The following is a 17,076-nucleotide window of genomic DNA, read 5'->3' on the forward strand; positions in this document are numbered from 1 at the left end:
GTGGTAGGGGGATAGAGAAGGGAGAAGGCATTAGAGAGGAAAAATTGGATCAAGTCACAGTAGTTAAATAGACAGCAGTAAGGGTCTGAAGCAATAGTACCACAAGTAAGACATTTGCCTTGCATGCTTCTGACCTGGGTTTGATTCCTGGTACTACATATGGTCTCCCAAGCCTGCCAGGAGTGATCCATGAGCATAGCCTGAGCAAAAATAAACAGACAAGCAAAAAACTCAGAAATGCAAAAAGAAAGACAAAGAAGACTGCAAGAAGTCAGTGGACTTGAGTCATGCCCTGAAAGCATTGTGTTAGGTAAGAAAAGAAAAGGGAACCACAATCTTGTAATATTTGTCTATTACAGTCTAAGCACTGCTCTAGCCCATGTCTTGTCTTCTTTTGGTCTTTCTGTAATCTTGCAAAGAAATCTCCACATCTGTTTTACAGGTGAGAAAATGGAAACTAGATTTATGTTAATGCTCTCAAATAAATGTCATACTTTTGGTTTGATTTTGGCCCCCCAAAAGTGATGCTTGCCACAATTTCTGGCTTTGTGCATGGGGTTTGCTTCTGGTCATGCTCAGAAGCCGGGCAGTGCTGAGAATAGAAGCCAGGTTACCCAACATGCTCTGAATGTGCTCAGCCTGTTGATCTGTCTCTCTGGCCTCTGTAATATTTTGCAATAGCAAATATTATCTGTGTTATAAAATAAGATTAGTATTGCACAGTTCTTTAATCCCTTTCCATTCTCACATGTTGTTTTTTAGGATAGTAGACCTAATTAATCATGATTGAAGATAATAAGGAAAACAAAGACCATTCCTTAGAAAAGGGAAGAGCGACTCTCATTTTTTCTTTAAAGAATGAAGTTGGAGGACTTATAAAAGCCCTGAAAATTTTCCAGGTGAGCACAATCCATGCTTCTACATATAACTCTTCAAAAATTTATAATAATAAAAATATATTATAAAATAATAATACATAGCTTTTTTTAGAAAAAGCTATACTTAGACAATAAATTATAAATCCATCACAGATGAACTACAGAAATTTGTTAAGAAATTAAACTTCTATTTTATTATTGCTTTTTAAATTTAAATAGAAAAAAGTGGTAACTATTGATACAATTCTAGGATTAAAACTGATTAGATAACAACATTGCAATATTAATATCAATAGATCTATATCACTCTATCACTGTCATTCGTTGTTCGAGGATTTACTCGAGCAGGGTGCCAGTAACGTCTCTATTCCTCCCAGCCCTGAGATTTTAGCAGCCTCTCCTTATTTGTCTTTCCCAACAATTGGAGGCTCTTTCAGAGTCAGGGGAATGAGACCTGTTACAATAGATCTAGAAAATAAATTTATGTGAACATTGTGATATCTCATTGCATGGTCGGTAAGACCTTGTCTAAGTATTTATTAAGCATTTTGTTGCTTCACAGCTGCAGAGGTCCATACATTTCCAGACCTATGGTCTGGGCCAAAGAGTCAACAAGAAGACAGACCTGGGTGGTGCGTGGTGGGTGGGACTGCTGGGGCTTTCAGAAGTATGAGGGGTTGGGGAGAGGCTGCCCACCCAGACTCCAGAAACAAACAAACAAATGAACAGCAAAACACCCAGAGTTCTCAGCGTGCGCTGCAGTACCTGAAATTATTCAGAACTTGGTGTCTCTGAAGAGAATATTTGTGAGGTGGTGGAGTTGAGCCCTTGGTATAGCTGCAGTGGTGGGGATAAGAACTTGTATTTTTAAAAGATTGCTTGATTGTAAGAGATGAGCAGAGATACAAATGGTTTATAGCTACCAAGAGTATCTCGCCCGCACGGCAGAGCCTGGCAAGCTACCCGTGACGCATTCGATATGCCAAACACAGTAACAAGTCTCATGATGGAGACGTTACTGGGCCTGCTCGAGCAAATCGATGAACAATGGAAAGACCGTGATGATGATGATGAAACAAAGAAATGGGGGAGGAAAGATGCACTTTCTTGATTTCAGAGAAGTAGATTTTCATTAAATGAAATATTAACATGTAAAGGGTTAATAATATTGTGAATGATTTTTATTTTTTGTTTGAGAACCACACCTCATTCTGTACTTGGGGGGTCATTCCTGGTGATGCAATACCGGGGATGAAATCTTCTGCCCCATGTTGAAATATCTCTCCAGCCCAGCTAATGATGTTTAATATTGAAAAATAGCAAAAGTTTTACAATTATACTGTTCCCTGTAAGTTTCAAAGTTTCAGTGCATTTGGCATTCAGGTATACTGGTATATAAGGTGAAGAGAAACATTCTTACTGCATCCAAGGCAAGCACCCTACCTGCTGTACAATCTTCCCAACCCTAGATTTGCCTTTTTGAAAATTTTGGAGCCGACTCGGGTTCTATTCCCAGCATCCCATATGGTCTCCTGAGCACCGCCAGGGGTAATTCCTAAGTACAGAGCCAGGAGTAACCCCTGTGCATCGCCAGGTGTGACCCAAAAAGAAAAAAAAATAATTTGGGGGGCCACACCTCGCGGTGCTCAGGGCTCACTCCTGTCTCTGTGTTCAGGGATCACTCCTGGGGAGCTCAGGGGACCATATGGGTACCTGGGATAAATTTGCATCAGCCCCATGCAAGGAATGACCTACGCACTGTACTATCTCTTCAGATTCTGATTTGTGTTTCTTAATACAACTCTATAGTGATCTGCTCAACTTGGCTTCCCAATATCATTCTCTCTCATTATAATTAAGTATCCCAGTTTGGGGTTGTGAAATATTAATTTTTTTCAGTATTAGAATTACATAAGTGTTGCTCAGAGAAGAGTTACTTATGCAGTATGCTGATTAGTCCTTTCATTTCTTTTTTTTCTTTTTGGGTCACACCCAATGATGCCAGGGGTTACTCCTGGATTTGCCCTCAGGAATTACTCCTGGCGGTGCTGGGGGACCATATGGGATGCTGGGAATTGAACCTGGGTCGGCTGTGTGCAAGGCAAGTGCCCTCTCCGCTGTGCTATCGCTCCAGCCCCTAGTCCTTTCTTTTACAATCTAGTATTTAAGACCATGAATTATGAAACCTGATGGTCTCTGGATTCCAGCCTTGTGCCTAACCTCTGTTGTGCTTCCCTGTCTGTAATGGAAACGCCTGATAGGATATCTTACTTAGTATTCTTGCTTTACTGAATTTTCCTGGGTTATCTAGACTAAATTTTTCTGCCAGATGAATTTTAAATCCTTTCATTGTATTCCTCTAGATTTAAAAAAAAAACTATTTGGTTAGCTTTCTCTTGAAATTCCATGGAGGTTTTGATTTTAGGAGCATTTAATTTGTAGATTGATTCAGGAAGAAATAGACATTATATTTTTTCTCCAAAACTAGTGTATAGCTTTTATGTTTATTCAGGTTATACTTTAGAAGGGATTTATTAATTATTATTATAGGGCTGGAGCAATAGCACAGCAGGTAGGGTGTTTACCTTTTACGTGGCTGATTTGATTCCTCCATCCCTCTTGGAGAGCCTGGCAAGCTGCCGAGAGTTTCCTGCCCTCATGGCAGAGCCTGGCAAGTTACCCGTGGCGTATTCAATATGCGAAAAACAGTAACAACGAGTCTCACAATGGAGACATTACTGATGCCCACTCAAGCAAATTGATGAAAAACAGGACTACAGTGTTACAGTGCTATTATTATTGTAAATATTCATAAAAATTATACCAGTGAAACTCTACTCCTGACCAATTCCAGTGTATCGTATAACTGGCTTTCCTCTAGTGATCTGATGATAAATTTGTATTATAGGATAAAGTCTGCCTTTTTCAATTTCCCAACATCCCTGAAATTGTCCTGCCTTGTTGGATTATATTCCTGATAATTCTTGACTCACTCTTACCTTTACTTACACAATTCCTATATTTACAATTTTTCTCCTTCCGTTCTGCCTTCCTGTTCTGTTGATTCTTCAAGACTCATTTCAGTTCATCTGCTTTATGAACCTTCTGTCACTGTCACTGTCATCCCATTGTTCATCAATATGCTCGAGCAGGCTCCAGTAATGTCTCCATTCGTCCCTGTCGCATGTTAGTGTAGCCCGATGGCGTACTGGGGGCTCTCTCAGGGTCAGGGTAATGAGGACCATCATTGTTACTGTTTTTTGGCATATTGAGTATGCCATGGATAGCTTGCCAGACTCTGCCATGCGGGCGGGATACTCATGCTTGCCGGGCTCTCCGAGAGGGACGGAGGCATCGCTCTCCTCCGGGAGCTTTGTTTTATAGTCTCTGGATCTTGGCTGTTGATGAGGGCAGTTTGTGGGTGTGACTGCCAAGCTACTGGAAAACTGGGGATCTGGGTAGAGGAGGCCCAGTCCCGATCTGAGCATTCTTGGAGTTCTCAGCCACGGGTCCCACATACCTGAGTTCCTCTGTCGGTTCCTTCATGGGTGAGGCTCTTCCGACCATGGAGAGTGGCCTTGAGCATGACTGTGGTTGGGTTCTGGAAGTTTTTGGCTGCTGGGGCTCTGCTTGGGGCGGGGAGGGAAACTGAAACTGACCCCCTCTGGGGGGCCCCGGTGAAGACAGCCCGGTGAAGGGGCAGGAGATTCTGCCTGTTATATGTATGAACCTCCTACATTCTTTAATATGAAAAGATGCTTTCACCCCTTGCAGATCATATTCAGCTCTTAAACATACACCACTTGTATTTTCTCCTAGTCTGTCAAGTCTTAACTGACTAGATTGCAAATGTATCTTAGCCTGCTTTGTATTCTTCACAACTCTTACTAGGCTAGGCAGGTGTTCACCGTATTAATTTAGATTGAGCTGATGAATAGTGGAGATCATCTTCTCTAAGCTTATCTGATGAAAACGCTATTGGGTGCTTGATTCTTTTTTGGGGTGGGTCACATCCAGCGATGCTCAGGGGTTACTCCTGGCTCTGTACTCAGGAATTACTTCCTTTGGTGCATGGGGGACCAGATGGGATCCTGGGGATTGAACCCAGGTCGGCCACATGCAAGGCAAACGTCCTACCCTCTGGACTATTGCTCTGGCCCGGGGTGCTTGGTTTTTATGTTTCGTTATTATGCTGACAGTGCTGTTCCTTGGCTGTCCCCATTGGGAAGAGAAGAAACCCTTCTCCTGCAGGTCTTCATCCCTGGGACCCATAGCTTAGGCTTTGCATGAGGAGAGTTCAGAAGCAGCAGTTTGCTTTAGCTGGTCACTAAACTTGCAGTTTGAGAGCTTTGAGGTTATTAAATAGTGTTTGAGATGTTCATCAAATATTATCGAGCACATTTTGCAATGGAAACTTATTTCTAAAGGATTAACATTAATGGCTTGCTCCTCCAGCCCATGTTCTCCCTTTAACAGATATCTCAATTGCTTGTCTATATAACTTTGCTTATTTCCACTCTAGAGAAGCTTGTGTTTTTTCTCAAACATGTACTTCTCCCTGACTCTCCCCTCCTATCTTTCTAGACAAGTTTCATTAAAAAATCTCTTGCGTTACCAAAATAAAAAAATAAAAAGAGAAAGAAAAAAAGGGATTAACATTGATTAACTGTTTGAAAGTGGGCTTTCCTTTGTGACAATTTTCCAAAGATTCTTTCATCTAGTATAGATGGTATTTTGATCTGAAGGTTCATCATTTCTGACAGTCCAAGGAACTTCTAGCGGGTATTCATTTTTGGTGGGTATAGTGAATTTTTAAAAGCTTTCTTGTGGGGCCAGTTGCTAGTACAGTGGGTCGGGCACTTAACTTGGCATGTGGCCAACCTGGGTCCAATCCCTCACACTCCATATGGTCCCCTTAGTATTACCAGGAATGATCCCTGAGCACAAAGCCAAGAGTAAGCTCTGAACATAGTCAGGTGTGTCCTCCCCCCACCCCCCAGAATAAAATTTTGTGAGTTGTGCTTAAAATTTAAGGTATAAACTTTGCTGTTAGTTGTAATGAAAGCAGTTTCATTCCCTTTTGGTTACTTCAACAGATGTAAAATTGATTGTAGTGATGGTAAAAGTAATTTAGTTGAAGACTTTTGCCATTTGAGTCAATCCTATGGTAAAAATACTACAATAATTTTAAAAGTCTGTACCCTCCATTTACATAGGAGAAGCATGTAAATCTGCTACATATCGAGTCCCGAAAATCAAAGAGAAGAAACTCAGAATTTGAGATATTTGTTGACTGTGATATCAACAGAGAACAATTGAATGATGTTTTTCATCTCCTGAAGTCTCATACTAATGTAATTTCTGTGAATCCACCAGAAAATTTTATAGCAAAGGAAGATGGTAAGTTTGGAAAAAAAGAACTTCATTTTATAAGATTAAATGCATTATGAGTGTTCATAGTATATTTATCTTGAAGGCACTAAAGTAAATATAAAACACTGTCTTTTCAAATTGCATACAGTCTGTTGAGAAGGGAGCACAGAATAGTTACTCAAAGTATTACAGGAAAAATTACAAAGCAATAGTTAGTCATGTGTGAGAGAAAAGAAAGTCTTCAGTATCAGAAAGATTCAGAATAGGTATGTCAATTAAATTATTGCTATTTTCAAGTCATCAGACATTTCTTGATTGCACAAATGTCTGGCACACAATAAATGAACACTTATTAGCTCCCATAGTGCATGGTGTCTTGCGGCTATTAAATTGAACATTTGAATTTGTTGAAAATGTTGCAGTTGTGGACATCTATGATTTGAAAGTTATAATATACAATATTCCCCCATACCCAGTTCCCACCAAAAGCTAATAAAAAAAACACTAAAGCCTACTAATGTTTCAGAAAATCAAATAGTGAAGATATAAACTTCTTTTTATTTTGGGAGGATGCACCTAGTGGTGCTTAGGATTTACTTCACGCTCTGTGCTTGGGGGTCATTCTTGGTAGCACTCAGATTACCATGCAAAGCTAAGTCTCTTGCATGCAAAGCATGCCTGTATAAATTTTGCCTCCATGTAAAGCTAATATTAGAAATCTCATCCAAATACATTTTGGGTTTTCTTTACTTTCTTCTGTTTTATTTGTTTATTTATTTATTTGGGGGGTTCGCACGGCTATGCTCAGGGGTTACTCCTGGCTTGCACTCAGGAATTACTCCTGGCAGTGCTCAGGGGACCGTATGGGATGCCAGGGGGATCGAGCGCAGGTAGGCCGCATGTAAGGCAAATGCCCTACCAGTTGTACTATCTCTCCGATCTCATGTTTGCTTTATTTAAGATGATCATTTCACCTGTAGTTGTTTTTGTATTTTTCAGATATGGAAACAGTTCCCTGGTTTCCAAAGAAGATTTCTGACCTGGATCTTTGTGCCAACAGAGTTCTCATGTATGGATCTGAACTAGATGCGGATCATCCTGTAAATATTTTAAATTAATATTTTCACAAAATAACATTAAAAAATTAAGGACAGCTTTTTCCATTGAAAGGACAATGGGCAGAGAGGGGGAGATGTACTTACCATAGACTCTGGAGAATTTGGTTTTAATCTGGATTTCCGTACATGATAGGAAACCTATACACAGGTTGAACTAAAATCAGTGCCTGAGGAACATCTAACTTCATTGGGTCCAAAACCTCTGTCTGGCATGGTGACTGCCTTTCCTCTTATTGACAGTTATTCCAGAGCTACAGTAAAATGAAGTCAGTGTCTGCAGACAGACTTTATTAAAATGACATGGAGTAATGGAAAGGGGAAGAGAGGCAGGAAGGTAAAAGACTAATCTGTCAGCTGAGAAACCAGAAAGTTGTTTCCTGAGAAAAATATGTGTGATGTAATTTGTAAAGGCATAACTTGGAGAACTGCTAAATTCAGAACAATATATAGATTAGGGAACCCTAGAATCTGGGAGGGGAGGAAAGGAAAGAGTCAATTGTGGAGTCACATGGATCAGGAATAAAATATCCTTTTAAATATCCACTTACTTACCATATGAATATGACTGTTCACTGTCTTAGACAGCTGCTAGACAGTCCATCCCCTTATACTATACCTTCAGTGTGTAACATTAAGATCAGTAAATTGCACTTTCTGTCCTCAAGAGGATTACAGTCTCATTAAAAAGATAGATCTCACATATACAAAGAAGTACACACAAGATAAAATGTGAAAAGTGTGCTAAGTGGCATGAGCAAGTAACACTGAGAACCCCAGCCTTCTAGCTGAAGCAATTAGAAAAGGTCAGCATTATAACTAGGTGTTACCAGATGAAGAGGAGTGAGATGGGGAGGAAGGACCATTTATTGTCCAGAGCCAAAAAAAAACCTGGGGGATATTTATGAAATTAGGCATAAGTTTTGCTGATAGGCACCATGGTCCTGCTGATTTTCACCTCTCATTTTTTTTCAATTTGCTTCTTGTTCATCCCTATACCCATATTCAATTTGGGAGCCATCAGGGCCTTTTTTGTGGGGCTTTGGGGCTCCAACCTGGGAACTTGCATGTGTTAAGCATGTGCTCTATCTCCTGAGTCATGTCCCCAGGCCAAATGTTGTTTTTCATATTACTCCAAATTTTTATTTATTTATTTAGGTTTTGGGGTAGCACCCAGCAATGTTCAGGGCTGACTATTGAACTGCACTCAGGGATGACCACTGGTAGGGCTTGGGGTACCATATGGGGTCCTAGGGATCAAAACCAGGTCCACTGTATGCAAGGCAAGCACCCTACCTAAGGTACTATCTCTCCAGCCCCAACTTCTTTAGTTTTTTATGACTGCTGTACTTTCTTTGCAACAATTATATCTTTTATCTTTGTATTTATCATAGTATAAAGCTGTCATAGGTCATTGGCTTTCAATTTAAAACGATAGCAACTTAAATATACTTATTCATAGAAGCAATTATGTAATCTTTTAGTATAATAACCCAAACAATTGTGAAATGTTTCCTAAGTACTGTTTGCCATGTGTTTTTTAGTATGAATATTAAAAATTTTGTCTCCAATGATTAGGGCTTCAAAGACAATGTCTACCGTAAGAGACGAAAATATTTTGCAGACTTGGCCATGAATTATAAACAGTAAGTAGATTAGAAATGCAACGATTACAATTTTTTACTAACGAAATTCATGATTTTTTATGCTCATTTAGTTAAAACGAGAACAAGTGTTACTGTTCATTGAATACGAATCCAAAATAATTTCTTCCTTTATTCCTTTAGTGGAGAACCTATTCCTAAGATTGAGTTCACTGAGGAGGAGATTAGGACCTGGGGCACTGTGTTTCGAGAGCTCCTCAAGCTCTACCCAACCCACGCCTGCAGAGAATATCTCAAAAACTTGCCTTTGCTTTCAAAATACTGTGGGTATCGGGAAGATAACATCCCACAATTGGAAGATGTCTCAAACTTTTTAAAAGGTAATTAGCGGATTAAATTTTTGTATAGGGAATGTTAAATTCTGTTTTGAATTGCTCTTTTTAGGGGAGAACACTCGTTGGTACCATGTGGTACTAGAGATCAAACCCAGAACTCCAGTGTGCAAAGTGCACACTCCAGCCTTTTGAGCTCAAAAAAAAAAAAAAAAAACTCTTACTGACTCCGATTTTACCAGAATTCTTTTTTTTTTTTACAACTTTATTTTAGCACAGCTTTATTTTAGCATTTGCCTTGCACATGGCTGACCCAGGTTCAATTCCCAGCATCCCATATGGTTCTCTGAGCACAGCTAGGATTAATTACTGAGCGCAGAGCCAGGAGTAACTCCTGTGTATCACCAGGTGTGACCTCCACCCCCCAAAATTATTTAACACTGTGGTTACAAAATTGTTCATAATACAGTTTCTGGCATTCAATGTTCCAACACCAATTCACATAAGAAACAGTTAGTGGAAAATCAGAATGTAAAGGAAGAGAGAGGAGGGGAGAGGAGAGGGGAAGGCAAGGGAAAAAGAAAGGAAAGACCTAGAATTTATCCCCAATACTGCATATGGTTCCCTGAGCCCCACCGGGAATGACTCAGAGCACAGAGCTAGGAGCAAGCCTGGAGTACTGCTGTGATCCCTCCACAATACCTTGCCCACCCCCCGCATGTGTTGTAGAAAATGATTTATGCTGGAGAAGATTTAATTGTGTTTTCTCCTTGACTTTGCAGAGCGCACAGGTTTTTCCATTCGTCCCGTGGCTGGTTACTTATCACCAAGAGATTTCTTATCAGGTTTAGCCTTTCGAGTTTTTCACTGCACACAGTATGTGAGACACAGCTCAGATCCCCTCTATACCCCAGAGCCGTAAGTACTTTTACTTGGTATTCATCAAATATTTCTTGTAATGGTACCTAATTCATAGATTGTGTGTGTGTGTTTGTGTGTGTGTGTGTGTGTGTGTGTGTGTGTGTGTAAGAAATGACTTTAACTGTGTAAAGCATTTAGAACAGTGCCTGGTACACAATACATGCTCTGAGCTCTATGTTGATTGCTATTATTATTACTGTTATTAATTGACATTTAACCTGTTCTGTGCCAGGTGCTGTCCTAAGCAACTCTGAAAGAAATCAGACAAAATGATGCCATTCTAGAGCATATTGGGCCTTAGTTTGATTATCTAATAAGGACATAGTTTTATAGTTTATTTATAGTTTTATTTATTTATTTATTTATTTATTTATTGCTTTTTGGGTCACACCTGGCGATGCACAGGGGTTACTCCTGGCTCTGCACTCAGGAATTACTCCTGGCGGTGCTCAGGGGACCATATGGGCTGCTGGGAATCGAACCTGGGTTGGCCGCGTGCAAGGCAAACGCCCTACCCGCTATCTCTCCAGCCCCAGGACATAGTTTTATTATCACAAGTAAATATATGTATTATGTCAGATGGTGATGGGTACTGTTGAGAAAAAGTGGAAAGAGAATAGAGGTGTGTGTGTGTGTGTGTGTGTGTGTGTGTGTGTGTGTGTGTTTTATTTCCGTAAAGGATTAGCTAGAAAACTGACATTTGAAGAAAACTGATTGGGGGGGCAGGCAGGCAGGGAAAATATAGATGTCCTTGTGTAGTTGGGAGTGACCAAGGCTTTGAAATATATATATATATATATATATATATATATATATATATATATATATGCACTTTGTATTTCTCTTCCAAAATAACATAATCCATTTGATTTGAATAAAGATCAGATTTTTATGTGCTTGATATTTATGCACTTATATTAAGAGTCAGAAGTTGATAAACTTGTGCCTCTTTTTCAGAGATACCTGCCATGAACTCTTAGGTCACGTTCCCCTTCTGGCTGAACCCAGCTTTGCTCAGTTCTCCCAGGAAATTGGCTTGGCTTCCCTGGGCGCTTCGGAGGAGGCAATTCAAAAGCTGGCAACGGTATAAGTCTGGAAACAGCTATATAGATCAGTAATTCTTAATTGGGGTGGTGTTTGATTAATTTAAAGGAGACTGTTCATGTTGACCATTAGAACATTTGCCTTTGCCCATAGTGCTTTATTTAATTTGAATAATTTAAATGACTTCAGAGAAAAAACTTGAGGTTTGTGCAGAGAACACACAAGCTTTAAAAACATTGAAACAGGGGCCAGAGTGGTACTACAGTGGATAGGGCATATGACTTGCACGTGGCTGACGCGGATTTGATTCCCAGCATGTCATATGGTCCCCTGAGCCTGCCAGGACTGATCCCTGAGCACAGCCAGTTTGTCCACCAAAACAAAAGAAACCTAAAAACCAAAAACAGAAACTCAGATTGAGATAGTTAAGGGGGTAGCTTGGGAATAGAGCATACGCCATCCACATGTGGGGTCCTGTGTTTGATCCCCATCACCACACACACACAAAAGTTGAGAAATATTGGAGTACTATAAGTGGTTTGTGTATCTTCCATTTTTCTGTTAAAATAATAGAGTCCTGGGGCTAAAGGGATAATACAGTGGGTGGGTTATTTGCTTTGCCAGCAGCCAACCTAGTTTTTTCCCACAACACTCCATATGGTCCCTGAGCACCTCGAGGAGTGATCCCTGAGCACAGAGCCAGGAATAAGCCCTAACAACCTCTTAGTGTGGTTCCAAAACCATTATCATAAACACATCCTTAAAATGCTGCTGAAAGTATTTTTGAACACTGGGTACAAGACACCGTGCTGAAAATGCAGACAAGTAAGTCCTTATTCCTAAGTTTTTTGTTTTCCCATTTTGTTTTTGAGCCACACCTGGCAGTGCTCAGGGCTTACTCCTGGCTCTGTGCTTAGGGATCACTCCTGGCAGGGCTTGGGTGACTATATGGGGTTCTAGGGATTGAACTCAAGCCAATTGTGTGCAAGGAGTGCACCCTACCCACTGTACTATCTCTTTGGCCCTGATTCCTGCCTTTTAGAAGCTTACATTCTACTTGAGGAGACAGATGTTAGAATGAGATCAAGCTTCTTCCTCTACAGAGACCAGTGGAGAGTGTACCCGGCAGAGGAGTCTGTGTACTAGCCTAGGAAGGAAGAATGACATTTTCACATGCCAAGGAAGGAGGGAGGTGGTACACAGAAAAGATAAAAACATTCTTGGTGTGCCTGGGGAATGCAAAGAAACTAGAGCAAAATGGAGTGGGGAGGAAGGGTGAAATAGGCTAAATGCTGAGAGTGAAGCTTATCAATTTTTTGGGGGGGTCCCTGAGACCCTTTCCTGGAATCCTTGAGAACAAAATGAGTTTGTGTAGGTCAGATGTCCAAAATGCAAAGTGGATTTAGTGTAAGAGACATCATTCATTGATAGAGTTTCAGATTACACATTATAGCTCAACTTTAAGAAACTGTCACTCATTGTTTTATATATAATATTTAAAAAATCCGGTTATTCCTAAAAGCTAGTAAGCAAGTAGTTAGAGGTCTCCTTTAGCTACTTATCTTTTTGCATTTGCTTTAATGAAAACACTTTGTATGCAACAGGTTAATACAGAAGCAGATCAGAGAATGTCTTTCTCAGCCAAGCACTGAATATTGTCTAGCTAGACATTAAGATTTACAACCGTGTGAAACAATGTTACTTTTCTCAACTTTTGCTTGTTTTATGCAATGTAGCTACTTTCCATTAAAATGTTACTTATGAGCCATAAAGTAGTTGCATTTTAAAATTTGTTAATCAATGTTTCATTTTTTCTTCACCATTAATTTTGGATTTTGTTGTTCTTTTCTTTTCTTTTTTGCACCCACACCCAGTGTTGATTAGGGTTTACTCCTGGCTCTGCACTCAGGGATCACTTTTGGCTGGGTTCTGGGGACCACAATGGGTGCTGAGGATTGAAGCTAGGTTACTGAGTGCAAAGCAAGTGCCCTATCCACTGTACTCCAGCCTCAATGTGTTGTTAATTTTAATATTGTAAATATAACTAGGTATAACCCACATAAATAAAAGATCACTTGGGTCCTCAATGAATTTTTAGGGTGTATGAGAGTCCTGAGAACAGAAGTTTGCTCAGAGCTGGTTCGGAGCAAGGCTAGTCTGTGAGCTAGTTTGGGGGGTCTTGGATTTTATGTCAGGATACTTTGGGTTGGTGACAAAGAGTCTCAAATTTGATCTTTCATTATGTGGAAGTAACATTGATGTGCTTTTGCAGTGCTATTTTTTCACCGTGGAGTTTGGACTATGTAAACAAGATGGGCAACTAAGAGTCTTTGGTGCTGGCTTACTTTCTTCTATCAGTGAACTCAAAGTAAGTGTTGTGTTTGCCAGGCTAGATGTCTGATAGCCATGTTAACTTAATATAATTGATGAGATGGGACATTTTTGTTATTTTTTAGCTTTTGGGCCAAGTATTTGGTTGTGCTCAGGACTTATTCCTAGTTCTGTGCTCAGGGATCACTCCTGGTGAGGCTTGAGGGAACAAACCTGGTTAGGCTGCAAGGCAAACTCCCTACCTGCTACATTATCTCTAGCCTGGAGACATTGTTCTGTTATTGGAGCAAGAGTGAAAAATACTTGGGATGGAATTAAACATTACTTAAGGGACAGTTTTCTTTATTTCCCAAGTACCCATATTTATCACTGCAGCATATCTTTTAGAGAAGAGTGTTTTAAAGCTTTTATATATGAAGTTTTGTTATTTCCCTTTGGTATATTAGCAATAAATTCTAGAGCATTAAATGAGTTTTTTTTTTGCGTTTTTGGGTCACACCCAACGATGCACAGGAGTTACTCCTGGTCCATGCACTCAGGAATCTCTCCTGGTGGTGCTCGGGGGACCGTATGGGATGCTGGGAATCGAAACTGGGTCTGCCTCATGCAAGGCAAATGCCCTACCTGTTGTGCTATTGCTCCAGCTGAGATTTTTTAATTTATGTAATAATGGAAAGAATTTAGGTTTGTGAAACATCATACAAGGCAGTGTCTTGCTCTCAGTGAACCTACCACTTAGTAGTAGGTATAAGTCATGAATGGTTGGTATAATATATAATTCCACTGAATAAAATTAACTAGTAGAGGGTCATGCTATAATGAGGGGAGAATTATGGGTCCTTAGTGCCTCCTTCATGGAGAAGAGTTATAGAGGCAAAGCCTGGAGATGATCTTGGGGAGCATTTATGGAGAATACAAATTGTATTGTTCCCTTTTGCTTAATTGAAATATGAGTTAAGTAGAGGTATGGGTAATGAATTTGGAATTGCTGGTATTAGTCATAAATTTATGTAAGTAATAAATGTGCTGTCCTGGCCATTGTGTGTAGACATTAACCTATAGCAGTCAGTGATATTATGTAATTCACTGACTCTTTGTTCTTTAGCATGCACTTTCTGGACATGTCAAAGTCAAGCCCTTTGATCCTAAGATTACCTGCAAACAGGAGTGTCTCATCACCACTTTTCAGGATGTCTATTTTGTATCTGAAAGCTTTGAAGATGCCAAGGACAAGATGAGGTAAAATATATCTTCCTGGTGCTTCAATTTCCTCTGCAAAAGGTAGATTCAGTAACAGTCACAATTACAGAAGTAAGAAGCTAGATAATTAGAAGACTATGAGTCACCTTTTGCCTGTAATAATCAGTATTTAGAGTATGCTTTTAATAATCATGTTTAGCCATTGTAGATATGACTCAGCTATATTGAGATATTGGTTTGTTCCCATTTTTTCCATCAAAATTTAAAAGAAAAGAGACTATAATAATAAAACATTCCTCTGTGTTTTATTTAGGAGTATCTTATTCCAGGTGGGGGAAATCATTAAATAACTCAAAGGACAGAAATGATATAGATTTGTTAATTCTTAGGTTAAGGGTCAGTATTAAAAAAGGTGAGGAGGTGATGAAATACAGGAAATATGTGTAACACAATTAATCAGCTAAGTGTGTTAAGGAAGGATGTTGAAGGGCCTTAGAGTTAGCACCAAAGGCTCATATACACATTTTGCTTTGCATGTTTAATTTTAGTTATTTATATTTTGGGAAGTTTGGGTGACACCCAGTGATCTCAGGGCTTACTACTGACCTTACACTTAGGGATTATTCCTGGGGGTACTCGGGGCACCATATAGAGTGCTGAGGATCTGCAGTATGCAAGGCAAGTGTCTTTCCATTCTATCTCTCCAGCCCTGATCTGGGTTTGATCGCTGGCATTGTATTGTTCCCTGAGCATTTCCAGGAGTATCCCTGGATACCAAGTCAGGAGTAGGCTCTGAACACTGAAAAGTGTGCACCCAAACTAAAGCAATAAAAAAATATAGGAAAATATATGGAAGGTAGAGAAAATAAAAGTGAAATGAGAGATGTAGTAGAAAAGGAAAGCCCTCTGGAAGTAGAATCACAAAATAAACGGTCTGATGACATCATATTGTGATGATGGTGATAGAGACTTAGTGTTAAAGGGCACACTCCTCATCTTCCAGGAATTTAATTGCTATATTAATTGGGGAATTAGAACTTGCATATAACCAAAGAATAATCACACCTGTAAGAATCCCTCTAGCGTATATGGTATCTTTGTGCAGATAGGAATAAGGGATTTCTTCTAGATGGATAGCCAGTTGGATTTTAAATCCCTACTCATGTACAGTTTTCTTCAGTTATGACTTTGGGGGGTCCTGAACACAGCTGTTCTTGGGGAGCCAAGTCAAAGATTCAAATGTTGACTTTAAAAGAGAAAACAGAACTCTTTTTACTTGCAGAAAGGGTATGATTTAATTCATTTAAAGGCAGCCTAGAGAAAGACATATTCTGTCTGTTTGTCTGTCTTTCTCTCACCTCTTATATTTTTGAATCACATCTGGCAGTGTGATCCCTGGCTCTGTGTTCAGGGATCACTTCTGGAGGGGTTTAGGGAGCCGTATGTGGTGCTGGGGATCAAACCACGGTTGACTGCATGCAAGGCAAGCACCTTACCTTATGTAATATGTATCCTGACCAGGAAAATATTCTTCACAGGGAAAATGTACATGTGAAGGAGGAAGGGAGGTGGTAAAATTATTGAGGGGTCTGCTACTATGTGATAGCATGTTATTGTTTACTTAAAGTTATTGTGGTTGGTCTCCTTAAATGTAGTCAGAGATGAAGAAAATAATAAGTGGTTAATAAAAGTGACTACAGGATATTTCCCTAGTAATCAGGGGGTAGATGTGTCTGTGTACTTTAAAATTTCCGCACGTTCAGGAAGTAGGTCAGTTTGGTAGCACCAACATGTCTTTGGCCTCATGTGTAGGATAGATTTGCTGCTCTTTATTACTTTTCACCCTTCTCAGAAATTGATGGCCTCTTATTTGTTGTCTTAAATAGAGAATTCACCAAAACTATTAAACGTCCATTTGGAGTGAAGTATAATCCATATACACAGAGTGTTCAGATCTTGAAAGACACCAAGAGTATAACCAGTGCCATGAATGAGCTGCGGCACGACCTTGATGTGGTCAGTGATGCTCTTGCCAAGGTCAACAGACAGATGAGCATCTGACAGTTGCCACTCCTCATCCTGAAAGGACCTGAGCATCAATCCAGGAGCCTCTGGGATGACTCGTGCTTTCCTGAAGACCTGGTGGTGAAGGGACAGTGGATGAACAATGTTTCCCCTTCCCACTGGTGTTTGAAAATTTCTACTAGATACTTTTTGACATTTTTGGGGGGTAACAAATTTAGAAAAATATAATTTATACAACATAAAATTTTTGGTT

At 39.8% G+C, this 17,076-nt stretch overlaps 1 protein-coding gene across 1 annotated transcript; it reads left to right on the top strand.

The window, feature by feature from the left end:
- Positions 1-782: 782 nt before the first annotated feature.
- On the top strand, positions 783-16,859 carry TPH1 (tryptophan hydroxylase 1). Its single transcript, XM_056138281.1, has 10 exons — positions 783-899; positions 6,095-6,278; positions 7,251-7,351; positions 8,945-9,012; positions 9,154-9,350; positions 10,085-10,220; positions 11,181-11,307; positions 13,540-13,635; positions 14,704-14,837; positions 16,685-16,859. The coding sequence occupies exons 1-10, from the start codon at positions 783-785 to the stop codon at positions 16,857-16,859; spliced, it is 1,335 nt and encodes a 444-aa protein (XP_055994256.1).
- The last annotated feature ends 217 nt before the right edge of the window (positions 16,860-17,076 follow it).

This window comes from Sorex fumeus, unplaced genomic scaffold (assembly GCF_029834395.1).
Source record: "Sorex fumeus unplaced genomic scaffold, SorFum_2.1 ptg000007l, whole genome shotgun sequence".
Lineage (NCBI taxonomy): Eukaryota > Metazoa > Chordata > Mammalia > Eulipotyphla > Soricidae > Sorex > Sorex fumeus.

Excerpts from the sequence above, each read along its gene's own strand:
- TPH1 (XM_056138281.1), top strand. The coding sequence starts at position 783 with ATGATTGAAGATAATAAGGAAAACAAAGACCATTCCTTAGAAAAGGGA. Across the intron at positions 9,013-9,153 it reads TTGGCCATGAATTATAAACA|TGGAGAACCTATTCCTAAGA; the intron begins GTAAGTAGATTA and ends TTATTCCTTTAG. Across the intron at positions 9,351-10,084 it reads TGTCTCAAACTTTTTAAAAG|AGCGCACAGGTTTTTCCATT; the intron begins GTAATTAGCGGA and ends TTGACTTTGCAG.